General features: G+C 40.8%; 2 protein-coding genes across 2 annotated transcripts in view; one reads left to right on the top strand and one right to left on the bottom strand.

The window, feature by feature from the left end:
- Positions 1-88: 88 nt before the first annotated feature.
- LOC310999913 (C-C chemokine receptor type 5-like) lies at positions 89-4,904 on the top strand (the record flags this gene model as incomplete). Its single annotated transcript, XM_083990522.1, has 3 exons — positions 89-196; positions 2,921-2,983; positions 3,824-4,904. The coding sequence occupies exons 2-3, from the start codon at positions 2,943-2,945 to the stop codon at positions 4,902-4,904; spliced, it is 1,122 nt and encodes a 373-aa protein (XP_083846648.1). The 5' UTR covers positions 89-196; positions 2,921-2,942.
- Positions 4,905-10,726: 5,822 nt separating this feature from the next.
- triob (trio Rho guanine nucleotide exchange factor b) overlaps positions 10,727-27,976 on the bottom strand; it is an 84,107-nt gene continuing 66,857 nt past the window's right edge. Inside the window, exons 37-60 of the mRNA XM_083989711.1 lie at positions 27,061-27,347; positions 26,801-26,971; positions 25,631-25,726; positions 24,906-25,054; positions 24,661-24,727; positions 23,349-23,452; positions 23,134-23,203; positions 22,899-22,988; positions 22,639-22,731; positions 22,463-22,513; positions 22,236-22,313; positions 21,729-21,920; positions 21,341-21,518; positions 20,206-21,110; positions 18,897-19,147; positions 18,633-18,762; positions 18,518-18,545; positions 18,106-18,268; positions 17,870-17,991; positions 17,554-17,632; positions 16,936-17,136; positions 16,662-16,800; positions 13,674-13,860; positions 10,727-13,590 (exon numbers count right to left, since the gene is read on the bottom strand). Of these exons, the coding sequence (XP_083845837.1) occupies positions 13,175-13,590; positions 13,674-13,860; positions 16,662-16,800; positions 16,936-17,136; positions 17,554-17,632; positions 17,870-17,991; positions 18,106-18,268; positions 18,518-18,545; positions 18,633-18,762; positions 18,897-19,147; positions 20,206-21,110; positions 21,341-21,518; positions 21,729-21,920; positions 22,236-22,313; positions 22,463-22,513; positions 22,639-22,731; positions 22,899-22,988; positions 23,134-23,203; positions 23,349-23,452; positions 24,661-24,727; positions 24,906-25,054; positions 25,631-25,726; positions 26,801-26,971; positions 27,061-27,347 (4,247 nt within the window). The 3' untranslated portion in view covers positions 10,727-13,174. The remainder of the gene's footprint in view (positions 13,591-13,673; positions 13,861-16,661; positions 16,801-16,935; positions 17,137-17,553; positions 17,633-17,869; positions 17,992-18,105; positions 18,269-18,517; positions 18,546-18,632; positions 18,763-18,896; positions 19,148-20,205; positions 21,111-21,340; positions 21,519-21,728; positions 21,921-22,235; positions 22,314-22,462; positions 22,514-22,638; positions 22,732-22,898; positions 22,989-23,133; positions 23,204-23,348; positions 23,453-24,660; positions 24,728-24,905; positions 25,055-25,630; positions 25,727-26,800; positions 26,972-27,060; positions 27,348-27,976) is intronic.

The raw sequence follows: 27,976 nt of genomic DNA, 5'->3' as shown, positions 1-27,976 counted from the left end.
TTTTGAAATGGTTTGCACACTTCCCTAAACTTGCTGTTGATTTTATGTTAACCATCATTCACTTCACCTCTATCATGCATATTCAAACTGGATGTACAGCTGATCGTTTGGTGAACAGCTGATTGTCTGATCGCATTGATCTGGCCGTCCATTCAGAGTCCACCTAAATCAACCAACTTCTAGCCAGTGCTTGCAGGTAAATTTTTTTTATCACTTATTTCACATATGTTCATTGTCGTTTTTGTTTTTTTTATTTGATGTGTCAAATTTCAACACAAGTATGAAGCTGCAGCACATTGATTCAGCTTTTAATAATACAATCTCATTAACATTTTAACTGTTATGTCAACTGCTATTTTTGAAAAGCAAATTCACATAATGACAGTCAGTGACAATGATTAGGTGCATAATTGTTACAACGCACTGACTAGCTCTGAGACATTTTTTTCCCATGAAGTCGTAATCAGTTTATATCACATACAATAAGAGGTTAAAGACAGAGTGGTTTATTAAAGATTTTTTGCTCAGACAGCTTTTTCTGTGAAAGGATCAAATGTTCTGGTGACAAGAAACTGATCTCTAAAAATTAGCTTGAAACTCATTTGAAAAGACAACAAAATCCTGTAGGCTACTCATGTTTGATTCATGATTATTTTAAATACTAAATGGCATTAAGCTGTAATCTATGTTTTAATTTCTTATTTTTTCATGAAAGCCCCTCTAGAGACGGGTGTAAATGGCATAAACAGTGTGATACTTGCATTGGACAGCTCTTGAGTGTCGTGTCTATGTCTATTGTTTCTATTCCTATCAAAAGAACCATGAAAATGTAAATAAATGTTATCTGTTACATGTTTGAAAATTGTCAAGGAAGAAGTAAAAGACCTCTATAAAGTTTCCAGTATCTGGACTTAAGATATTTGGATTATACTGTATTTCTCACAGGTTCAAGTCCTCCATCTGTGTCTTACTATGGGCCCATGCATAATGTTTTTTTGTTTGTTTTTTTTAACCAAAATCTGGTTTGAAGAAATATATAAAACATTAAACAGTGAACAAATCTGTCTGACTTTTACAACATTACTGTCATGAGACAGCTTCCCTGTTCTTGACTTCCAGACTAAAACAAAAAGTAAAAAATAATGCTTACAGCTGTGGGAAAAGCATGCATCACATTTCCTCATAGCCTGGGATTGCACTCTTTATCCAGAGTCATCGGCTGACTACACACTATTCCAACACTGACATGCACTCTAAAGCATGTTGAGTTTTTTCCAGTCTCAGTTCAGCACAATTTTTGGTGGAAAAACAGAAACAGAAAAAAAAAAAAATCTGGACAGGCCTTATTACGTTAAAGGCTTTACTCAAGGTGGCAAAGAGATGTTATGTATCTTGTAATAATTATTTTAGTTGAAAGAAATGTTTAGTTCAGAGAAACATTTTGTATTTGTTGTATTGGCTACATATTAAAGCAGAAGTAAGCGGAATGTTTGTGTTAATATAAGTCTTAAATAGTTATATCTTCCGACAGCAATCACTTATGTGAGTGTTTGGTCCGAAACACGGGTCTGTCAGTCACTCTGCTCTGCTGTAAACCGAGGAGAAAACTTTCCTTGTATCCTACAACCTTTATCCAATGAGGAGAGAGAACGGCATAAAGGGCTGTGTGCAGCCAAGGGATGCGCGTGAATGTGGTGACGTAGGGACGAGGACCAATAGATCCATGACGAGTGCGGGGACTGCTCACTCCATCAGCTGACAAGAAGTTAGCCAAAACGACCGGATCACTTACTTCTGCTTTAAGGCTGCTAACAGTGACAAAATGTAGGAAAAATATGTTATTAATTCCCATACTTGTCTATATCTCCACTAGACAACCGTAAGTGCCAAAATTCACACCTTTTCCTGTTTTGTTTTCATCCTAAAAAACGTACACAGAGAAAAATTACTTTTACTTCTTTTTGACTTCACAAGAAAAGTTCTCGTAAAGATGATGAAGATAGATGTTTGATGAAGATAGACATTTGATAACTTTTAAACACATTGAGAGAGCGCATACCTCAACCACGACCAATGTCAAATAACATGCATTAGCTTTTAGAGACACAAAAATGTTCAAATACATTGCGGATGATCAGAATCTGGTCTGGCGCGTCCACCGCTCTCCATCCTTCCAGCAGGTTTGATTTGATTCAGCACACTCTAATCCCGCTGAGAAATAAATTGTGCAGTTTCAATGGTTTGTAAGTGCAACAACATAACTGCATGTGCACAAACACTGGTTATGCAATTATAAAACAATATGTGCAGGGTAGTCCTGGCTCTGTAGGCACAGAGGTGATGGCATTTCTGCGTAAAGCCCTTTGAGATAGCCAACTAATAAACTTGCCTTGCCTTGCCATACAGTATACTCAACATCACAGAGGCAAAGTCTGTATAACAATGTTGAGCCTCTCACTGTAATGAAGAATTGTTGCTTCTTTAAACTCTTAATTATAATTAAGAGTGATTATACTGAATTTATACAGACTATACTAACACCTCAATTTGACTCATCACTCATCATTTTCATAAAAAGCCTAAAGCCTCAAAAACCTCATCAGTAGTATTATAGGACACACTATAACCACTCAGTCGAGTGGTTATAGTGTGTCCCATATTGGTAGTCTATACCTCTAAGCATCTGATCACTGGTTTGACTGCCGACCTAGATGATCTCTACTGCATGTCATTCCCCTAGTATCTCATCCTATTTTACTGTCTCTCTTCACGCTCCTGTCCAAAAAAGCAAAAAAAAAAAAAAAAGTCCCCCAAAAATAACAAGCAGGGAGGAACATTGTTTGACTTGGATCACTATGTTGTGCACAGCTGTTCTTAGTAGTAGGTCATGGTTTTTCCTTCTTTTTCATGTATTTTGCAGACAGCTGATCACAGCCACAGTCATGTCTACTGACGAGAATCCATCTACCACTGATGTATCAGGGTAAGAGCTGACACATTTACTTCCTTTGTTGATTATGACACTCCACCACACTGTCTGTGATGGCTCGCTGTCAGTTTCCTGCTCACTGTCACCTTTTGTTTTCCTTTACGCCTAGCATACCTAAAACTTTTGTCTGCAGCTGGTCAAGCTTTTCAGTCCAGAGTTTCATCATCATCATCTGCTTTTACTATTGCTGTTTTATATCTGTTTGTCAGTGCGGCTTATTATGGTGCTTCCCATAGGTAGTTGGATCATTTGTCTTTGTCTTATTTGTCTTTATTCCCTTGCTATTTGGTGTTTATTAGCCTATTGCATTTGTGAAAACTGCTCCATGTAACTGCTTAGCCTAACCGACAAAGGGCGATTCTTAATTCACATGCAATGAGTGCAATCACAAAAGATTTCCCAACACATACTCAGATTAGACATTGTTAGCTGGATGTTTGTCAGCTGCTGCTGTCTTCAAACAGCTTGAATATTACTGTATCCACATTTACTCCACTGCCAAAAGGATCTTAGGATATGGGAGGAACAGGAGTGTAGATAAATAAAATAGCGTTTTGTTTTGCATTTCAACGGCATAAACACGTGTTTTACTAATTGTACAGGATGGTGTTCATGTCAGCAAGTGGACAGAGTATCATTCACAAACACTGCTCAGAAGTCACTTAATTTGCAATGGCATTTAGACACACTGAATGTTCAGGAACATGAGACAAATAATTCGCTTATAGGTTTTCCATACTACTGTACACTGCATAGAGGAAATAGTTTTTGCACATGAAGATACAATCATCTAAAACCATTGTTTTTTCTGTGTGTTCTTGTTTTTCTCCTCAGCCTTACATCATCATACGCATATGATTACTCCGAATATTACAACCTGGGGATCGATGGTTATGGGATATGTAGGTATGAGCGTTATGGGGCCAAATTTCTTCCCGCCATATACGCCATTTTCTTCCTGCTGGGCCTTCTTGGTAACGCCCTGGTCATCTGGGTCATTGCCTGTGGTGCACGACTGCGCAGTATGACTGACGTGTGCCTTCTCAACCTGGCCATCGCCGACCTTCTCTTGGTGTGTTCCCTTCCCTTCCAAGCCCACCAAGCCTGGGACCAGTGGGTGTTTGGAGATGTGATGTGCAAGGTCGTCCTGGGCATTTATCATATTTCCTTTTACTGTGGGATCTACTTCGTCAGTCTAATGAGCATCGACCGATACCTGGCCATAGTTCATGCTGTTTACGCAATGAGAGCACGAACACGGTCTTTTGGATTGATTGCAGCTTCTATCACGTGGGTGGCTGGATTTTTTTCTTCTTTCCCTGACCTGATCTTTCTCAAACAGCAAATGGGAGCTAACTTTACTTACTCTTGTTACACTGGATATCCCAACTCTAGGGAGTGGGACGACGTCAACGGCCAATCCAACCGCCACTTCTGGGTGATCTTTAGCCTTTTTAAAATGAACATTTTGGGTTTGTTTGTGCCGATTATCATCATGTGTTTCTGCTACTCACAGATTATCTGGCGCCTGCTGTACAGCCAGTCATCCAAGAAACAGGCCATCCGTTTAGTTGTCGTAGTTGTAGCTGTTTTCTTTTTCTGCTGGGTCCCCTACAATGTTGCATCGTTATTCAAAGCACTGGAGCTGCTGGGTGTCTATACAGAATGTGAAAGCAGCAAAGCCATCAAACTGACTGTAGAAGTCACCCAGGTCATTGCCTTCTCGCACAGCTGCCTCAACCCCATCCTGTATGTGTTTGTTGGGGAGAAGTTCAGGAGGCACCTGCTGAGGTTGATAAACAGGACTCCCTGCAGGCTGTGCCAGGTGGTCAAGGCCTGCATACCTCAGGACAGGATACCTGGGTCAGTCTACTCACAAACCACCAGCGTAGATGAGAGGAGCGCTGCTGTGTGAACAGTGTGAAATGGGTGTGGTATGTGTTATGTGTTTATTCTTGTGAATTCAAAAAGAAGTAAAAGTAATATTTCCTCTTTGTAGGTTATAATAAAAACTGGAAAAGGTTTGAATTTCGGTTCTCTAGTGGAGATATAGACAAGTATGGGAATGAAGAACGTATTTTTCGTACATTTAGTCACTGTTACAATATGTAGCCAATACAACAAATACAAAATGTTTCAACTAAAATGTGCATCACAAGATACATGAGGGCATGACACCTCTTTGCCACCTTGAGCAGGTGATTCCCTGTAGCTATTAAACAAATCTTCTGAGGAAATAGAATAATAGAGCCTGTACAGATTTTTTTTTTCTTTTTCTGTTTTTTTTTTCTCACCAAAAATTGTTATTTAGATAACAAAGATTACTGAGACTTAGGTTAATGAATTGGGAATTAAGCTGTTCAGTGATTGATCTTTACAAATAAAGGAAAGAACATGTGACCATGTATCAGTTTAACTGTGCATTCACACCAAAAGCTTCCAAAACGTCAAAAAACGCCTGAGGATGCGCTACAGACAAGACAGCTTCCAAAGAGAAGAGACGCATGGTGTCATGATGATGTAAATACATGATGTTTTTTTCTATGATACATAAGATTAGTAGACCATATGAATATATAATGGACTTGCACTGTATGGTTTAGATATTTGACAATCTTTGTTGGAAAGAGGAAACAGATTGGATCTGCACCTGCAAGTTTAACTCACATATCCTTTGGAATTAAATGAGGGGAGTCCAGAGTCTAACCAGATAGATACTACTAGATACTTACCGTTACCTTGCATTAAATTGTGGGAAATGAAATAATGAAACTTCTATGACAGGATGACCACTCTGACAAATGCTTTTGTTTTTGAGTAACTACTGCAGAGCAAAAGGTCTCTGATGCATCTTGCAGTGTCAGTTTTGCAGGTTTTACAGCACGGCTGCTGCAGGTTTGCACCCCAACCTACAGAAAAACCACGACCTGAAAGGGGAAGTGTGTAACCAAGCTGTCAGCTTAACCTTTGCAGTTGTTACTCCACTATAAGGTGATAAGCGTGCTCATGTTTGTCACACTTAATGAGGATATTGAAGAAATAAATATAACACCTCTTACTTATTAAGTTGGTTGACTCAAGAAAGAGTGGTTACATAAAAGAGAGGGTAATTTAGATGCATTTGGAGCCAAGTGGGTCAATGTCCATATGAACCAAATTTTACACTACTCCTGCTGTAACCCCATCATTAACACCTTTATCTATATAACCACATCTTTGCAATCCAGGCTTCCTGTCACGAAACCATAACACCAAACTGAGATACAGTAAAAACATCTAGATCATCAGGGGTTGTATTCAGCTAAACCCATTTAGAAGGGCACGAGCTAGTCAAGCAGCGTGATGCATACACCTATCGTACAAACCACAACATCCGCATCACTGCTCCTGCATTTCCTGTCTGTAGCGTGATGTTATCACAAGACTCTATACATCTGTTTTTACTCACTGACAAGTACTGACCTTGACTGATGAAATGACCATGATGTATGAAATCATTAGGGTGGAGCTTTAACAACACATGACTGCGATGTGGTTTGCAGTCTCAGAAATAAACTGCAAGAGACAAGAAGTGAAAATTGTCTGAATAATAATAACCAAGACCCTGTTTGGTCTGCAGAGCAACTGACTGTACTGAAAGTACCCCAGTTTATATAGACACTGGATGAGTAAACTCCCCTGCAAGACCCTCCCTCCCATCCTGTTTGACTCTTTCTAGCAACAAAGATTTCCAAAGCACTTAGAAGAACAACTGTTGCTTAACACTTTTGACAGTGTTTAGTCATTGTGTTTATTTCCCTAGAGGACTGACTCCAGAGTAACAGTGAAACAAAAGTTGTCCACTTAGAGTGACACCTAAATGCTGATGCAGGCAGAAATGCAACACATGTTTTTTATGACTGATATGATATTTTCATCTGTAATATTTGCTGAATTACATCCTATAGAATTTCCACTGTTATCAATGGTACCATGATCTGTCTCACAAGTCTTCATTTTGTAAAATGTTTTTGTTGTACTAGGAATATAAGCATATTGTGAGTAGTTCTTGATATTTCATGTTGTTAGGACAACCCTGCTGAATGTATAAACACAAGCAGCATTTTTTGTAATTTTGATGTCATGTTAAATAGCCTATATATGTATCATATTTTGCTTTTTCAATAAAACTATGTTATGGAAAAACACCATAGATGCAGTGAAGTCTTGTTGTGTGTTATTTGTGTTTATCTGTATACTGCTGCGTTTTGTTTTCTCACTTTCACCCCTTTGGAATTTTATCGTCTTGTTTTTCTTGGCACAGCCTTCAGCCAGAGAGGAGCACTGATTGCAGTATCCTCACTCATGTGGATTCTTGTGCCCTGTCCAATTTATGTATTTGTGCTCATTATCGTCAGATATCAAAAGATAAAGTGAGACAGACCATGGACCTGGTGTGACCTCAAAACATGCAAAAGTAGTGCTGTGTATGGTGCTTGTTATGAAAAGAAAGAAAAAGTGTTATGTAAAGTCGAAATAGTCCTACATTGCAGAAGACGTTGCTAAGAGTTTCCTCCCATGAGCTACAGTATTTACACAGCAGCTGACAGTAACTTGCACTGAAGAAGTGGTGTGAAGCAGTGAAGTGGGACTGGCCCTGCTGCTAAGACTGAAAACATGTTTCAGGAGCAGTGCTGTGGAGAAACTAGTTACACATAACAGGATTACAAAAGTAACTTATATTTAAAAAAAAATGTGATTGTGAGTGTGTTGCAGACACTGTGAAAAAAAAGTAACTTACTGTTACTTTGCATCTTGGACCTTGGCATCTTGTGGGACACAAGGGCACCTTCTGTTGGCAGATAGGGGGACAGTTGTGAGATCTGGCAACACTCATTAACATAATTCAACAGAAGTTAAGAAGTTAAATTTAGAAGTTCTGTCTTGAGCGCTTCCTCATCACATTTGTGGTTGCAAAATGTAATTTGAATCCAGTCTTGTTTACATCCATGGTTACTAGAATGCAGTCTACTTCTTCTTTCGGGTCTGTGCTGGTGGTCTGCTGCATAGTGGCTGCCACCTGCTGAGCAGTGGAGTAATGTGACAAATCTGTCAGCTCTGTGCGATTTTTTTTTTTTTCTTTTTTTTTTTACAAATATGTTCATTGCAGATTTAAATTTAGTGCCTCTTTTAAATGGAAAACCAGCTCTGGAGATGTTAACATCTATCTTTCAGTTTATATACTGCCAGATAAATAATAAATTAGGCTCTTATAGGAGCAGAATCTTGTTTCATTAATGATTCTGACAAACATTATCCCAAGTTGATTAACTCAAATCTTCAACCGTATGTTGGTGACACTACATGAAAAAATAGCTGAGTTAGCATCGTCAGTCATTAAGATCCATTCATCAGGACACTGGTTGCAGTTATCCTTTCCATGTGATCTACTGAATTAAAGACAGGAGAAACAGTCATTAGTAGATTCATTAGTAGTCGTGAGTAAATCTTGATAGATAGGATGCAAGAGAAACAACATTTGAATATTTCATCTGAACTTGTAAATGTGTATTATAAAATATTAAGGTCCCCAATTTTATCTCCTACAACAGAGTGTGCTGCTCTGTCTCATTTCATTGCACCTGGGGCAGGAGGTGTTGTCTGTGAAAGCCACAAACCAGTGGAGTGTAGAACCTAACAAAAGAAGTCACACTTCTTTTTACTCCACCCACCACCCTGTAACCACTGCTGGTATTTCACTGGATTTTCTTTGCACAAAGACAAAGACAAAGACAAAATACAGTAAATGGTGGTATAGTAGTGACATAGCAAGTATGTTGGTGTGAGTGTGTGGGCGTGTGTGTGCTTCTGTCGGCTAACTGTGGTAGAAACACATTACACTGTAACACATACATATACAATATTGCACGTCAAATAAATGAATAACCTACCAATATAAAACAGTGGGGAAAGTAAAAGCATGGAACTTATAGGTCCTAGGTTTTAAGGTTTCTCGGATGAAATTAGACACAAAAACTTGCATATCTGATTAGCAAACATAAAGAAAAAAAAACTGAAGAGTCGGCAAAGAAAATAGTTTGTGCATCTGGCGATAGCAGGGTGTAACCGAGCTGGTGGGGAGCCTGTTTCTGATTCTGACTATTGTTACTTGATTTGAGTGCTAGAGAATCACTGTGCACTGCATATAATTGGCATTATGCACTGACCATTCGACCCCAGAGCACCCCATATTACATATTTTGTGACACCTTTTTTTCTTGTTGATAGAGCAATGAACCCTGAGAGACTGGGTCTTGTGCTGTTAACCTCATCTCACTGGTGGCTATTTTAATTGAACATGTATAGGCACTCTAGGCTACAATAGTCAGAACTGTTAAGTACATAATCAGAGCTATAGTGCCATCTAGTGGCACAGTGGATGTACTACACTCTGATAATGCAGTAAGTCAGTCACGCCACCTTTCTCAGAAGTCCCTTTCGCAGAAAGAAACAGTTTCAGTCAAGTTGATATTGGTAACTCATCTAGGGGTTTCACTTTAACCAAGAATTGAATAGTCAGACAGCCAGGGATTTATGTGTGTGACTCAGTGCTGAATTCAGTGGGTTGAGGAGACAAAGGGATACCCAGAAGCTCAAGTAGGCGATACATCACTATGGGGAAATAATGTCTGGATGCTGAGAGATACACAAAATAAATCCCGTAATCAGTGATTAGATTGGTCAAATCAGTTGTGTAAAGTAGGATATGAGATTTAAACGTGATTAAAATAAATAAATAAAAAGGAACACTGTACCATCATGCACCACCTTTACACCTCATAGCTCTTATGTGATATTTTTTATCAGATCGTGTCATGATTGTACAGATATGTCCTCTTCTGTGGTTTCATGCAAAACATAAACAACAGCTGAAGGTGAGAAAATACAAAGTTAATCTCACACCTTGCAAGAATAGCTCTTTCATTCTCACGCATGTTCCTTACAGAAACGTGCAGACATGCACCGTGGTGTGTTGTATACTGTAGGTGAACAAAGGTGAACTGGATCAGACCGGCTTTACCTCTTAAAGTGAATGGCAAAGTTTTCATTTAGTATTTATATGTGTTGCATTGAATAGGCTACAGTTGTGCAATAAAGGACTTCCTGCTCATATTTCATAAAATGTTTTCTGAGATGATAATCACGGCGTGTTTGTCAAAGCATAAAAAATAAAAGTTGTGGTGACTTCTCCTGTTCGTTCAAGAAGAACAAGTTGAAGTGGATTAAGGAGGTGGGGGAACTGTGCGCTCTGCTCTGTGCACTGAAACAGCAGCGAACTGATTGATGCACAGACACAGCATCTGCAGATGGAAGATAAGGTTACTGACACCCGCACTCTAGTTCCTTTTTATGGTTAATCTCAGATATAGATCTCCAACACAGTACACACACGGTAAATGAGTTCACCCACTATTACTGTACCTGTCTCTCTCATTATGATGAGATAGGCTTGCTTTCCGTTGTTAAAAAACGTTTTTCCCATGTGTCTAAAAATATTACAGTTATCATCAAGTAAGAATAAAAAGGAAACATCAAATCATGTGTGGTGAACACAAGCTCTCCACCCAAACACTGAAGGTTATGTAAAACACAAAAATGACTTCAAGACAATTACAGTACGGCTTCATGTGGATGTATGTATGTGAATGCAGGGTCTGAGAGACAACCATTGTTCCTTGTACGTTTAATGGCAAAATAACAGAGGACAAAATAAAATATTTACAACACAAAATGTAAACACAATCTTCTGTACAAAGAAATATACATGCAAAAGTAAAAAGAAGTCATTATAAGACATTCAAAATGACATTGCTGCAGTCTTGTTCTATGTGTATTTAAAATATGACAGTTATGAGGTTTACATCCTGGGTGTGGGCAAACTGCCCGACCCTCTCTGTACATCTTTACATCATGAACAGGCCGAGTTTCCCAAAGGCATTTTATTACTTAGATCTTTTTTTGTGTGTTTTTCATGTATAGGCTTTAAGAGAATTTGTTAAAGTGATGAACAGCATGAATTTGGGAAACTCAGGTCCATACCAATAAATAAGAAATGACACAAACTGAGAGACTTTGACTGTACAGACCAACAGGAGTCATTAAACTCAACATGTTATTAACTTTTAAAAAAAAAACATTAAATCATGTGACAGTAACGCTAACAACCTTCAAAGAAAATAACAAACAATGCACATTTTCAGTTTCACCCACCTCTCTAGGTTGACTCACTCAACTGGCACTTTAAAAAAGAAGAAGTTTTCAACAACTTCTTCACTTAAAGACATCAGCTCCTTCAAAATAAAAACAACTGGAAGAGATCTCTTTCACGGCAGATACCTGTTAGTGCTGATGGACACTTATCAAAGGAGTGTATTTGAAATGTCGGTGGTGTGATATTTGGGTGTCTCCTAAAAAGTATGGTGCATTTCCCAATCATTTAAAATCCATGTTCGATGGGTCACAATAAGCAATTTTTCCAAATCTATTGCTTGGTTAAAGAAAAAAAAAAGTCAACCAGGTCTGTCTCAATGACGTCGAACTGAGATGCTAAAAAATCTAGCAACATACACCAGTATCTAGCTACAAAAGCCAAACAAACTCACACAGCAAACCACTTTGTGCACAGCTTGAAAAAAGACAAGTGAAGTATTAGTTTTTTTTCTCAATATACCACCAAACAATTTCTTATTACAGTACAATAAGAATAAATAAAGCCAGACTGAACCTATGTAAACACTCATATGTCTGGGTTCAGTGTGCTCTGTTATAACTTAACATGAGAAATTAAAAAAAACAACAACAAAAAAAAACACATTTTAGCAGGAAAAGAAAGCATAGTCAACTTTGGTTTTGTTACAGAAAATAAAAACAGAACAATGACAAAATGAAAGCATAAGTGCCTATATTTCATAGATACATATTTTTATACATTATTTTTGAAAACCCTCCTCTTGTCTGGGGGCTTAACAGATATTAATACTGAACTTAATACAGAAGAGTTAACACAATACAGACATCTATCGCAGTACCAGGTACGTACATGCCTCTTTAAGAATACGGCTACAACACAAATCTTCATAAATAGTTGCATAATGTTAAAGCTGCAACATTGCACATGGGAAGTTGATGCAAAACACGAGTGCATTTTTAGTAGCGGTTTGTTCAGAGTGAAGATCCGGCTGCTGGGGGTCCTCAAGCATTGACTGGCCTCACCAGCTGCATGGACTCACTAAGAGTCGGCAAAGAATATAGCTTTTGTTCATCTGAGAAAGATTCTTCAAAATGAGAATGAAAGGCAGGAAGTTATTTACAAATAAGGCGGATGCAGGTAGAAATCTGAGAAGCTATGCCGAATAGCTTTTACGCTTTGTCAGGATAACTGAAATATCACAAACCAAAATGATTTCACCTTTAAAACTTAAAAGTCAGGGGCATAAAGATAAAGCAAACTATTGCACTGAGTGTTACTACAATGTGTCTCTGGAAAACATGGTTTTGGTCTTCATCTAGAATAAATGGACCCTGCTGGTGGGTGCCACTTTGTTCACACATCTCATTACTCTTGTTTTCTCTCTGTGTACTAACTAACCTTTGTTTTCCAAAAGGTATGAATAAAGACAGTTCTCTGTTTCCTAACTGTACATGGTTTCATTTACAAAAAGTAATCTCTCGTTACAAAAAAACATTTTCATGTGTTTAACCGAAAGCAGCCTGAATTACTCTTAATATACAGTATTCTATTTTTCTCTGTTTAACACTGTCCAAAACGCGAGACTCGCTCACGCTGGCTTGTTGAGAAATCTCGGTTTTCTCCCTGCTAAGTCAAGGATTGGAATCTCGCACAGATCCAAACGGTTCATTCGTTGTGCAGGCATAGCGACAATATGCCAAGGTTAAGGGCAGGTGGGGAGAGTTAGAGGGTTTTTATCAGCAGAGTAGTCAGTCAGTCAGCAGCAGCATGAATTCTGTGGCTTAGTGAGGGAAAAGGAAATCATCGTGGACATGTTGCTGGTGGTCCTCTCAGCAGGTTTCTACCAGGTTACTCATCCACTGTAGTTTGCTGCACAGGCGTAGATTCCTTCTGTCCAACAACAACAACGTAGGACATGGTGGCAACAGGACACGTAGATTCTCTCACTTCGTTAGTCAGATGTGGTTAAGCAGGCGGCTCTGAAGGAAGGCCTTAATGGTCCCGATGGGCCGAACATCATTCTGGTGTTTACGTCTCTCGATGAAGGAAATGAGTCTGGAGGTGTCCAGATGTGCTGTGTGATGATTCTGAGACGGCAGCTGCGTGTGATTTAAGGTGGCATGGCCAGTTTCTCTGTTAATCACACCTCGAGGCTGGAGCCAGGGCTCCTGCAGGCAGCACGCCGCAGAGGGCCGTCGTTCTGGCTCACCCTGGAGCAGCAGGCGGACAAAGTCCCTGGCAGCTGGGCTAACACCCTGGAAGTAGTCCTCAGGGAAGCTGAAGTCCAGGCGACAGATGTTCAGGCATGTCTCCTCCAAGCTCTCGTCCAGGAAGGGAGAGGCGCCGCTTAGTAAAACATAGGTCACCACCCCTGTAAAACATCCAGCCCATAAATACAACAGTACCGCTTTGCTAATAAACTTTTTAATTCAGAAATGCTTTTTAGTTACAGACCTAAACTCCAGAGGTCAGACATCAGCGAGACAGGCAGACCCAGGACCAGCTCAGGGGCAGAAAACTCTGGGCTTCCCAGGAGAGGGTGGATGTAGGACGAGGGAGGGTTCATCTGAACGGCGTCACCAAAGTCTGTCAGCTTGATGACCGGCTGAGAAGATGCATGTTCCACCACAATGTTCTCAGGCTGCAGGAGCAAGAGAAAGAAGATTGAAATGTTCAGTTTTCAGAGGTATGCTTCTCAGATTTCTACCTGCATCCGCCTTATTTGTAAATAACTTCCTGCCTTTCATTCTCATTTTGAAGAATCTTTCTCAGATGAACAAAAGCTATTTTCTTTGCCGACTCTTAGTGAGTCCATGCAGCTGGTGAGGCCAGGTATACAGTTCAGAGGTATGATATTTATGCCTCAATTAGATCAAAAAAGAGGAGAGCTTATAGGTTGAGAGAGGAAGAGAGAGAAATACAGCTAAAGCTCATTCAAGTTTTGATTATTTCTACACTGATCCTAAAACGCCAAAGGACTCTCTGAATGTCTGGGCTCTAACCTGGCCATTTGTGGCCACCCTGGTTTCTTTTTGTTGATCATTTCATCTGTGTTAAAACAAATGGAACGAAACACCCCAAGGGTCTGGACATTTGTCTGAATTTCAATTTTCCATCATCAGAACTTCAAATATATCAATAATATTCTGTTAAGATACAATCCTCCCGTTTAACTCTATCGTGGCCATTTGTGGCCAATTGAAACCCATTAAAACCACATGTTTTCATCCCTTGTTATTTCCAGTATAGAATTATCCAAATTAGGTAAAATGTGTATCGTTCCAAACTAGAGACTTGAAATTTATGGTTTTTAATGTTTTTTGTCAGATTTTTCCAGTAACCCTTTTTTGGCCAGGGGAACAAATTAACGTAATATTTTTATTTCACCACTAGGGGTCGCTAGTGACATATGTCCTACAAAGGAGCAAATGAATGACACAAATTTGACATGTATGTGATCCTGAGGATGTCTAATGATGATATTTGTTGTTGCCTAAAAAAAAAAATGTGTGTGTGTGTTTGTATGTGTGTGTGTTTTTTTAGATATCAAATCATACATAAGAATTGTTGCAGTTCAGTTGCAGTGAATTCCGTCTCCCAGTAATTCCTTGTTATTTCCAGTATAGAATCATGCAAACTAGGTAAAATGGGTGTCATTCTAAACTAGAGACTTGAAATTTATGGGTTTTAATGTTTTTTGTCAGATTTTGCCTATGGCCCATTTTGAGGAACGGGTACAATTTCATGTAATATTCTAGTTTGCCACTAGGGGTCAAAAAATGCATATGTGCTACAAAAGAGCCAATAAATTACACAATTGTGACAAATGAGTGATTTTGAAGATGTCTGATGATGATAGTCATTGCAACCTTTAAAAAAAAATGTGTGTACGTGCATGTGTTTTTGTGTGTGTGTGTATGCGTGTGTGTTTTTTGAGCACAAATTAGTGGTGTTGCAGTGAATTGAGTCTCCCCAATAATCCCTTGTTATTCCCAGTATAAAATTATACAAAGTAGGCAAAATGGGTTTCATTCTAAACTAGAGACTTGAAATTTATGGTTTTTAATGTTTTTTGTCAGATTATGCCAGTGGCCAATTTCCGGCCATGGGAGCAATTTCATGTAATATTCTAGTCTCCCCATAGGGATCATAGGTGGCATACACACTACAAAGGAGCAAATGAATGACACAATTTTGACATATGAGTGATCTTGAGGATGCCTGAGGATGATATGGGATATTGTATTAAAAAAAAATGTGTGCGTGTGTGTGTGTTTCTGTAGAGCATTTTTTCAATGTAATTTATAGGGGCTAAGTGTGATTTTTGATGTAATTTGCTTACCTACAAAAAACTAAAAATACAGAATAATAAATGTTACTGTGATTCTGATATATATCCAAGACTCTACTACCACAAATACAAGAAAGCCCATTGGCTTTTAGAATACAGACTACAGTGTGTTATTTGTATACCAAAAAATGCATTGTGTGAGCAAATTGGCATTTGAAGGGTTAAAAAATTAAGAAATGAATGGTAATTTAATATGTATGGCAAGAACAGATATTAATTAAAAACTTTATGCAGTTAAAGTCGAAAAAAATTAAAATTATAAAAAATTACAGCCTTTTCCGTAGGTGGCCATTTTTGGCCACGAACAGGCTAAACGGGAGTTTTTATGTAATTTGCTTACCGACAAAAAACTAAAAATGCAGAATTTTCACTGTTATTGTGATTCTGTTATATATCCAAGACTCTACTACCACAAATACAAGAAAGCCCATTGGCACTAAGAATACAGACTACAGTGTGTTAATTTGTTTTACCAAAAGTGCATCATGTAAGCAAACTGGCAATTAAGGGGTTAAAACATTAAAATGTAATGATTATTTTATATGAATGGCAAGAACGGAAGTTAATTAAAAACATTATGCAGTGAAAGTTTGAAAAAAAATTAAAATTCTCAAAAATTACAGCCTTTTCCGTAGGTGGCCATTTTTGGCCACGAACAGGCTAAACGGGAGTTTTTATATAATTTGCCTCCCTGCCCAAAAATAAAATTGTGTCATCAACAATGTTGTGGTGAATCATTTACATACCCCAGACTGTACGACTCCAAATATAAGAAAACCCAGTGGCACTGAGAATATATATAGTTTTCATTTTCTGTTTGTTTACAAACAAGGGCATCGTGCAAACAAACTGGCAAATGAGGGGTTAAAAAAATAAAAAGTAATGATTATTTTATATGAATGGCAAGAACGGAAGTTAATTAAAAACATTATGCAGTGAAAGTTTGAAAAAAAATTAAAATTCCCAAAAATTACAGCCTTTTCCGCAGGTGGCCACTTTTGGCCACGAACAGTCTTAACGGGAGTAAAAACGAACAAGCCCAGAGGGTTAAACTCTATAATTAATCCCATGAGGTAATAAACTGTAGTTACTTTGAGATCAAGGTGTGCTATCCTCCAGCCGTGCAGGTAGTGGAGAGCTTCAATAATATCTCTGAGGTAGAGAGCCACTTTCTCCTCTGTCAAGTTTCCCCAGCTCACTATGTAGTCCAGGAAACGGCCCTGGTCCGCCCTGAGGATGCCATCACAGAATGCATTCGTGTGTCATTAAAAATATGGGTCCACCAAAAATATATACAGTATATTCATTATATTCTTCAAATAATCAAGAGTGGCAACAGTCTCTTGAAAACACAACTGAACTTACATCTCTAGCACAAGCACGTAACTGTTGACCGTCTCGTACGTGTCCAGCAGTCTGACCAGGTTGGGATGGTCCAGAGTCTGTAGGAGTCTGATCTCCTGCATCACCTGATCTCGACGCAACAGCTTCTTGTTGACATGTTTTGCTGCCACTGTCCGTTTACTCCCTCTCTGGTCACAACGCTTGATCACTGAGAATCGGCCCCTGGGAAGGAGAGATGACGTTTTGAAATGTCTAAATACAGCTCTTACTGTGGTGCAGCATCTTTTTGAGATTTGAGGAAGCACACAGTTTGTTAATATTACTGGTATAATTTCTTCCATCCTTCAGTAGATACTTTCTTTGTTTCATGTTCTAAAAAAACATTATTTAACCCTTCTTCCTCACATAATGTGCATTTTCCTGGACAAGTCAAAATCAGTATGGGGTTATTACAAGCACTTAAATTTGTCAGATCAGTCAGCGTCAAGGGGAAGCTGCTTTATCTCTACCTGATAACCACCTCTGGTTACAACCTCAGTATTATGTGACGATTTATTAGCTTTGATGTGGTGAACATGACAGCACCACATGCCAGCAATGAGAGATAAAGGAGTGGGGATTTTATCAGCACTGTCTTACCTTCCTAACTCAGTGATCTCTGTGTAGAGAGACTCAAAGCTGCCTTTCCAGAGGACTTCACTGCCATCATCAGGAATTCCTGGGAACAAAATATTGGATTGGATTAGTTTACTAATAATTATAATTAAAAGTAGTAGTACTGTGTTTGAAATAAATTACAGTTCAGTTTTAGCAGAACCCCCGCCCCCAAATCCCCTTTACTGAGGTGTTACAGTTATACCACATTTAACAAATGAACAAAACTTTACAGAAGAAATTCAAGGAACTCACTGGTAAATGAAAAATGTAATGGTTCATGCCACAACGGGACTCTCACCTGAGACTCTGAGGCTGGCCGAGGACGTGACAGAGCCTGCTACATTTGTGGCGACACAGGTGTACATACCGCTGTCCTCAACAGAGACTCCAAGGATACGCAAGGCTGCTTCCCCGGTGTCACTGGAGAAAGACATTAAGGAGGGAGAGATGAACTAACTACCAGGATGCAACAGCCAAGTCTGAGGCTGCGTTCAATTCATATTTCTATGATGCTACTGCTATGTCTAAACTCACCTGTAAGTGATGCTGTAGTGTCCGTTGTTGCTCACGGTGGTGTTGTCAGGTCCTCGCCAGGTGATGGTGGCCCGGGGTCGACCGCACACTTTACACCTCAGAGTAACACTGTCGCCACTCTCACATGCTACATCGCTAACAGGGACGAGAAACTCTGGAGGAGCTGGACAGAAGTGTATATGTTTAGGTTTATGAGAGAGAGCGATAGGGTAACTTGAATCTTAAATTTAGAGTGACTATGTGTTTATTTTTACTTTAGAAGTTATCAATTTCAAAATAAGAGCTCATGATGAGAAGAGATAGATGCAGGAAATTTTTAAAGACCATTATGACTGATTCAAGCAAACATATTAGCAGTTTATGGGTTCTGTCTTTCACCCACATCCCCACTTAAACAACAGTGTCGACATACCATCATAGATGAAGTTGGGATTAAGAAGCTGTAAACAACAATATGGAGATAAAATTAGATTTCTTAGAAGAAATGATCGTGTAAAAGACTTTTTTTGTGTCATCACACTCTCTACCTTGACAGAGACTTTGTTGGCCAGGCTGTCCTGAGACTTGCGGTAGCCGTTCTCCGTTTTCCTGCCCTCCTTGTCTCTTTTTTCAGATTTTCGGCGAATGCGGAGTGCTGTGTGCCACGATAATGATTTTCTGCAATACAGAGCCATGGAAGGCCAGAAAAAAATCAGGATCTTTTCAGTTCAGGTAATCAATCAGTGTGAATTCTGACATTTACACTTGTTTGTGTTTGTCTTAACAACATAGGAAATGTGACTTTTTCTTACTTGATGGTTCCTTCTGGGAGGTCTGGGGTGGTGGAGGATGAGGTGTGTCCTAATACATAGCCAGGGATCCAGCCTTCAGCTGCAGGACAGTGCTCGTTGGCTGCCCGGTAGACCAGGAACATGTTTTGCTGATTGCTGGCTAGCATTTGGACCACTTCACCCTGCACCACACTGATCTCATCCTCCTTCACTGCCACATAGTCCTGGGTCACCAACATGGTGGACACACTGCTGCTGCTACTGCTTTCACTCTGCCACAGAAGAGGATTGTAAAACTTTAGACTCAGACACACAACACTGTTAATGTAATGTGAGGTTGCAATGCATTCACACTTTAAAACACACACATAAAACACACTCCAGAAAATGGTGTACAGAAGTGTATCAGTGTGACCATGATAACCATGATGACCATGGTGACAAAATGACCTTGCTAGAATGCTTGATGCATGCAGCAAAAAAGCTTTGCAAAATGGCTTTCACCTCGCAGAGATGTCAGTCTGAGTTTACATGATAGATGACAGGTCACTGTGTAAAAGAGCAGTTCTGTTCTGAGAGTGTGTGAAGCAGAAGTAATGATTTTCACACCAGAGATGCAGACTGTGCAAACTTTGTTTAAAGAAAAAAGAAAGAGGAAGTTGAAAAAAAGGTGTCCGAGTTTAAAAATATAAGATACTCTGTCGTATTTACATAGATGCTCTGGCTGACATGTTGATTAATATGCAATGTCCTAATCAAATAAATAAATAAATCACGAAGAGAGACGGAGCAGGTGGAAGTGAAGCAAACATCAGCTGGTTTTGTCTCAAGGCTAGGTACAGTACTGCCACATTCAGAATAAACATGTCAACAGGAAAAAAGGAGGAAAGAAGGTAAAATGTGAAAGAGCTCCTCATATGGGACAAAGTTTGGACCAGAGATCACTGATTATTGGAAGAATGAATGAGGAGGACCAAAGAGAAAGTGTGTGTTTAAAATCATTCTGGAGCTGTTAGTGTCTATAAGCTGAAGTCGAGAAGCACACACGCTGAAGTTCAGAGAGAGTCTTAGAAAGCAGATACAACAGTTGCCCTGTGAGTTAGATCCACACTGTTAGTACGCTGGGAGAGCAGGACAATTCTCTCACACATACTGTCGGTGAAGTTAGTGCACTCAGATAGCCGTTAATCTCCATTGTAGTAGTTGGTTGCATGTACAAGCCATTCTCAGAGCCAGCGGCAGGGTGACTGACGGACAGCCAGGGCGGGGTTAGTCGCTAGTGAGCAGCTCTAGACCTCACTGAAGCCTGGGCCTTGACTTGGCATCTTACCCCGTTGCTCTGGGTGGAGTGTATGGACTGCTCGCTGGTGGAGGAGCAGGTGCTCATGCGGTCTATGTCCTTACTGTGGGTTGAGTGGCGGTGATGAGAAGGCGTCCCGTGGCCTCCCCTGCCCAAGGAGTCACCTCCACCAACACTGTCACTGGGGTAGGAGAAGGAGCCAGGCCGGCTGGCTTGAGAGGGAGGCACAGCAGGGACCATGGCCCAGAAAGCGTTGCCTTTATGAGCTGGACTGGAGGGGACAAGTCCTTCCTTTCCTCCTCCTCCTCCTCCACCCGCCCCTCCAGGGGACTGAGGTGAAACCAAAGGAGAAACTGTCCCGACTCGAGGGCTTTTCAGGGGCAAATTCAAAGGAGCTACGGCCATTTGTGGTATTCCTGCTGTTTGATGCTTCTGGGGTTCTTCAAAGCCTCCGAGACCCTGTCTGCCATTGCCCTCCATGCTGCCTGGTGGCCTGTTACTGTTATTACTGTTACTTCCATGAGGACTATCCAGCATCCTCATCTTAGGGACCTCTGAAGCTAACAGCTCTCCGTTTGTGCTTGTGTCTGAGTAAGGGTTAGAGGGGAGGGATTGAGGGTGGCAGGGTGACCACATACCTGCTGATCTGTCGGGCCCATCGGGGCCCGGGGGGTGGTGGTGGTGGACAGGCTGGGGGAGGCGTGAGGATGGCTGGGGGATGCGGGAGGGTCGGGAGCGAGGGCCGCACAGGGAAGAAGAGCTGCTCCCTGATCCTCCAGAACCACCGCCGCCACCTCCCCCTCCCATGGTGGAGGCATTATTAGAGCTGCTACCCCCTGGCAGGCCTCCAGTGCTGCTGCTGCTACTGCTGGGTGGGCCGCCCGCCCCACCGCCACCCACATGATTCCTCTGGTACTCTATGGGGGATGTCAGAGCTGTGGGAGAGGATTCATGTCACAAAATTAGATCACACTCAGACAGAAACCTTTCACGAAAGCCAGAGATGACTCAGTTGAAAGAAACTGAAGAACTGAGAACTCCTTGCATCACGCTCTGTTACTTGTGCACGATTCCACGAAAGGACCAAAAGTCCAGCTTGATCTTAGAATAAACATACATGTCATTTTGTGTAAGTAAGACAGTAATAATCACACCGATATCATACCATTGAGGAAATTGCGCTGGTTCTCCAGTATCTGGCTGACCTGGTGGACCCAGACCTGACTGACTCCAGGGCTTGTTGAATGGAGGGTATACCTCTCCAGGTTACCACTAGATGATCTGGAAGTAAGTGTGAATTTGCAGGGGTCATCTGTATTTTCCTCGAGACCCAGCCAGCTCACCTGGAGTAAAGAGAGGGGAACAGAGGAAGAAGGAACAGAGCGGTGGAGAATAAGTAAAGGGACTCCAGAGATATTTACATTTGTTAAACAAATTTGACATTGACTTCACGGAAAAGAAGCTACAGCGCAATCTACTTTAGGTTGACATGCAATCCATAGATGACATTATGTTCTAACAGTAGCTTTATGACACAGTTGAGCTGCACTGACCTTGATGCTGTTCTTAAAGAGGTAGCCAGGAGAAGAGAAGCCTTTCTTTTTGTCAATGGGCTCACTGAAGATGACTATCTGCTCAAAGAGGAAGACCCTCCTCTCTTTCATCCTGGATAGAAGGCCTCCATCCTGGTCTGAAACCATGAAGGTGTCTTGGAGAAGCAATCTGCCCTGAGCCACAATTTTACCCTGAAGAAGGAAGTGGGGAAAGAGAAAACCTGACTGTGAGGACAGACAATGACAGTGAAGGAAAACAAGCTCCTCTGTGCTTTTGTGCCAGTTCAAGACATTAAAAAGTAATAGCTTCTTAACTGCCCACATTGTGCTTATTGCATCTGATATCTGCTAAAAATGAGTGCACACTGACATCTAGTGACAATTTACTGAAATAACACATTGATTTCTGCAGGTTGTAAAAGGAGTCTACACTTACATTACATTGCATTTAGTAAAACTGTAGTAAACACACAAATGCAGTCCTGAGAGTATGAAGAGCAATCTTACATCAAAGCCTTGAAGGCGTCCAACATTCATCATGTCATTGCAGCGCTTGGGGACCACACACATCACCTCCACAGCTTTCTAAAGTAGAACAGGAGAAACATACTTCTTGCATGAGGTCGAGTAAAACACAACTGAATTCTTGTCATGAGTGGCTCATAAAGTCACCACCACAGCATAAGCAATAGATCAGCATTATGTTACCACTCTGATGAAACAGTCTGTCTTACCTCCAGCTCTGTTGTGTCCGCTCCAGCCTTCTTAGAAATTTTGTGAAGATCCTGTACAACAGAGAAATTGTGCAGAGACATGTTGATCAATAAGTTCAACAGAGAAAATATGTGTCCTTTAGCTGAATGTTGTATAACAGGCTAGTACAAAGAAAGAAACATCACGGTGGATTCACCTTTAGCAGCAGCTGGTACTTCATAATGCGTTGTACAGGTTTGATTAACAGGTCAGTGATCTGCAATCTGTGGCCCAGTCGCTGCTTCAGATCCTAATGATTGAGGGAAGAAAATATTAACCGGGAAATACTAATGAGTGACAAATAAAACATGGAAAAAAATGCTAACAAAGATGATAAAGGTTAAATATAACTATAGACTGAAACTTTAGTAGGTTTGGGGAGGAGGTAAATGGTGTAAAATGGTTTAACAATCTTACTTCAAAGTAAGTGTCAATGTACTCTGACACAATGTGCTCAGACTTGGGCTTGTTCTGGCAGTACACAATGTACATGTGTAGCCTCCGCTCCTGTAGTTGAACCAAATCCAGAAAACAAAGGCAGCAGGTGAGAAGAAAATATGACAGCTTAGAAAACTTTATTTCCTGAGTTTCTCATTTAAATTCATTAAGATGTACCTAGATAATCCAACAAAAATATCAACATCTCGCTCACCTGTTTGACGAATAAAGGAGCCAACCTCTCAGGATCCTCCAAGCACTTCTCAAGTTCTGCCAGGAAAAAACTGAACAGACGAAGAGAGAGAAGAGACATCCTTGTTAACATGCCACGGGGCGTGGTATTGATTGGTATAGCCTGTGTGTTCATTCTGTAGAAAATGATACATAAAATTTTAAAAACAATGTTGAAGAGAGCTGTCTCTCACGTACTCTTTGTGCCAGTCATAGATCTGATGGATGTTACCAAAGACAATTTTGTCTTTTCCTCTCATGTCATCTGGAACTCCTTCCTCTTTCATCCTGGTCATGTAGCCCTGAGGGGATGAAAGTTAACTATAAAATATGCAGCAAACACTGACCAAATCTCGTGAAGCTTTAAAGGTCCCATATTGTATAAAAGTGATTTCCATGTATATTAATACAGTGAAAGTATCAAAGAACTTGATCTGCAGAATAATGATAACAGCCTGAATTGAGAGACGCTTGCGACCTTATTAAGGATTTAAGAGCCCTAAGAAAAGGGTGTTTCCCAGACAAGTCCTTAATGCCCTTCTTGGGAGAAACGTAAGTTTCCGTCAAAGAAGCTCTTTAAGAACCTCTAAACAGGAGCTTCCAACACCGCGGTGCTGAAAGTAAATCAATCAATGCCAGGCAAATTGATTTGTATATTATCACCACTAAATCAGTGCATAAGTCACACACAGCGCAATGTGGTTCCCCCACAAATGTGCAATTATGCACGCAACAAAATGCCTGAAAACATTAACTGACACAAATTGTGCACAGCTATGTTGTGCAGCATGACGGTGACAACTTCACAACACTACCCACTGCATTAAAATGCAGCGCAGCCAGGAGCTGCACCTCATGGCTAAGGGCAAAATTGCACCGGCTTGCGCTCCGGATGTGTGGAGACACTAAGTTGATCAGCCGGTACCTTCATTGATCAGCACGTAGAGTGGGTTGAAGTGCTGATGCACAAATGCATTGACATAAATGGTTTGGCTAAATATTTCACATGTGCATGCAGATGTGGGATGTTTGTGGAAAAAAGATGATAATGAAGTCATGATGATTCATTTTATTTGTGTGCCTGATGTGCAAAGCACATACAGGAACACACGTGTTGCTCCTCATACTTATTTTTTTTCTTTTTATTATTTTTCCTCACTGCTTTGAGCGCACATACATAAAACATATAAACAATGCACACTGTTTCAATATCTCCTTGCTTAGCATAATATTGATTTGCCTGACGTGGCTGCATCTGTGAGCGTTTGGTTACTAAGAAGACTGTTAAGAGAGGGTCAGCTCAATCCTACATCTCCTTCTAGTGAAAGAGAAGCTAAATGGACTCTGGGAAACATGTTTTTCTTTCACAGGAGCCTTAAGTGCGTTCTAAAGAAGCTCTTAGAGCTAAGATTTTCTTAACTGGATCTGGGAAGCACAGCCAACATTTTTTATCTGATCACTCAAAAAACAGTCACCCAGAAGAGATCTAAAACTTTTTTTTTTTTTTTACCTCCACAACTGATCCCAGGTCTCTGACATAGTCTCTTTCCGTCTCCACCAGCTCCAGAAGCACATAACTGAGAGACAGAGAACAGAAATTGTCACTGCATAATATAAATGTAATGCACTCAGCCATGGACGAACATCAGGAATACTCCATATAAGCACACAAATGAAGACAAACATGATTAAGTGATTGAACTCAAGCAGCTTTTGTTTATCAAAGCACTAACAAGAGACGGGCTTGTAACTCACTGTCTCCTCTTGAGGAAACCAGACTTGCGCTCTTCCATCTCATCGATGGGTGAGGAGGAGGAGAGGAGGGAGTTGTCGGAGGGGTTGAGGGAGGGAGAGCTGCTGTCGCCCGGCTCCACTGACAGAGAACTGGGACGATCCTCCAGAGACTGAGGAAAGAAGGGGACAGAGGTGAGGAAAGGAGGGAGAGAGAAGAAGTTGAGGAATCAAGAGGTGGAAAAAATAAACAGATCTATAAAAAAAACAGGCTGAAAGTGTATTTACAGTATGTGATCATATATTTTCACAGCTGCTTCATTCCATTTGTTTTCAGATGGATCAGAACTAAGCTGTAAGACCACAGAGAAAACTGTACTGCCTTTTCTTTGGTATGTGCCTGTATGTAGGCCACAGAGTGTGTTAGGGTATCGGCCAGAGTGCAATGCCCATTTGTTGGAACAGTGGACAGCTGGCATAGTGAGTCACAGTCCTGACAGATGACTAGTAGCCCATGATGCCATCCTCTGTCAACAACACCAAAGACGAAGTGTGTGTGTGTGTGTGTGTGTGTGTGTGTGTGTGTGTGTGTGTGTGTGTGTGTGTGTGTGTGTGTGTGTGTGTGTGTGTGTGTGTGTGTGTGTGTGTGTGTGAGCTTGTAAATACACAGACTGGAATTGTTCTGTGTACAAATGTGACACATTTGTGTGTACTTGTGAGTTTATTTTAGACAGAGATTTCCATCTCACCATCTTGCTCTTCACCAGCTCTTCGATGGCACTGACCAGTTCAGCAGCACTGGGTGTCTCTGAACTACTGGGACGAGCGGACAGACGAGACGCAGACTGAAAGAGACAGAGAAAATTTGAGAGAGGGGGGGGGGGTTATTGGTTAAGGACTAAAACATGACCTGTAAGACTTGGTGGTGGTGCATGCAAACAGGTGTGACACATTTTAGTGACTACAACTTTGTATCTGATCAGGCTCACCATTGTTGAGTTTGGACCTCGATATTCCACATGTCCAAATACGGACTGGTGGGTGTGATCTCCCTAATAAAAGGGTTAATTGGGGGCCAAGTTGGAGCTAATCACAGGCTGCTCTCGGGGGAAACGAGGGTTATGAGGTGGGTTTAGGTAAAGGGCAAGCTCTGGGATCGGACTGCTCTTTGAATACGAGTACCATGATTGATCAAACAACTTATATACAGCAAATAATGTTGCTTAATACTCCATTGGAGAGAGAGTTCACCTCCGCAACAGAGCTCAGTCCAAGGTTAGGATTTTAGAGGATCCCCTGTACACAACAGGACTAATGGGAATTTACCATTTAGTCCCATAAACAGCTCGGTATTGTAGAAACGCTTGAATGGAGCATACACTTCAGTCACAGAAGTATAATGATACTCCATCAAATGACATTTAGTTGGTAGAAGAAAGATAAGAAAACGGCAAGTGAGAAGTGAAACAAAGAAGGATCCAAAGTGGAGATGATGAAGTGGTTTTACATGGAGAGATAGGGAAACTGGGCAAGAAGAGAAGCAGAACAGAAATCAACGTAATGCTGAAGGAAGGAACATGCAACCATCAAGAAAATAAAAGGAAAAAAAAAAGAAACATCATTAGTTTGTTAATGTAATTTCTTTATCTATTTATTAAAACTGATATTTATGCACCTCTATATGGAACCACACACAAAAACTCACCTGCAAAATTCAAAACCAACGTTAAATTTTTACAAAATGTATAATTTTGATAAGTAAATTTTTAGATCTACATATCCAGGTTTAAGCAGCTTCAATAAGCATCTCCATTGTTTTGGTTATGAAAAGAGTAATATTAGTCTTGGGAGACTAAGAATTGTCTTTCCTGCACACCACTGTCTACCACCTTGTGTAGCTACAGTACAGTATGACCCACCTTGTCATCCTGGGAGTCGGGCTGCAGAAGACTGTGTTGTTGGATGGCCATGGGGGGAGGCAGAGGGACGGCGTCAGCCCCCTCCTCTCCTTCCTCCTCACCACAGCTCTGCATGCCTGAGGAGGAAGACTTGGAGAGGGTACCACTGCTCAACCCTTCATTACGCATACGCTGGAGAGAGAAAGAGGGAAAACAATGATCATCAGTTGGTATATCGGTAGTAAAGGTTGGTAGATAAGTAGTCGTTAAACAACTCTTACCTCTTCCAGAGTCTCATCCTGTGGCGTGGCAGCGCTGTCATCAGAGTCCTTCTGTGAGCCGGGAATTGTGTCCATGTTCTTCCTTGTGCCGTCGCGGTTCTTCTTGTGCTTGTGGGCGAGTTTCTTGACATGACCATCAGCTTTGCCAGAGCTGAGTCGCCGGACAGGGCTGGTCAGCCACTTCCTTAGAGTGTTCCCAGGACGTTTGGGGCCTGGCGAGCTGTGAGGGCCCAGGGTCTGGCTGGAGCCTGGCTGCAGGGCATCGTTGCTGGATACAGACAAGGTGTCTAAAAGGTAAAGCAGAGACAGAATAGAGGTGATTACTAATGGTAGTATCACAAGTACATAGGCACCATCTCATCCAAATGAAGATAAGAGGGTCGTCTCACTAAAAATCAAAACACAGGATTAGATCTTGGCATTAGTCTTGCACTGATTGACTTAACAACTCATCAATGTGATTCATTGTCTGGTTATGTAAACTTGACAACGCTTAGCAAACAATAAAAAAATATGAAGCTCCATGACAACAATGATGTAAATGTTTGGCAACCTTAGGTTGAATTTCTCTGCAATCTTTCTGCATTTTTCTGCATGACTATTACAATGACACTATGGGCATTGTCCATGTCCATGTGAGTTTCTTCAAAGTCCAAGAAGTTAGAGGGAAGCGACAGAAGTGTGATAAAGATTTGTGTGCATCAGTTTGTTTCTACTGTTTCTGTATGTGATATGTGCAGTAGACAGGTTGGCCTCCCCCTCACAGTGATGACAGCTCCTTGGGGAATCTGTAGGAGGAAAACACTTCTGCGAAATAGGATTCATAAAATCATAGAGGATAAATAGCTGCTTGGGGCTTTGTCTGAGTACTTCAAAGATACACCTGCCCCTCTCACCTGTCTGCTCTATCAGTCAG

The sequence above is a fragment of the Trachurus trachurus genome, assembly GCF_905171665.1.
Source record: "Trachurus trachurus genome assembly, chromosome: 16".
Taxonomy (NCBI): Eukaryota; Metazoa; Chordata; class Actinopteri; order Carangiformes; family Carangidae; genus Trachurus; species Trachurus trachurus.
This window is presented reverse-complemented; position numbering and strand designations above follow the sequence as displayed.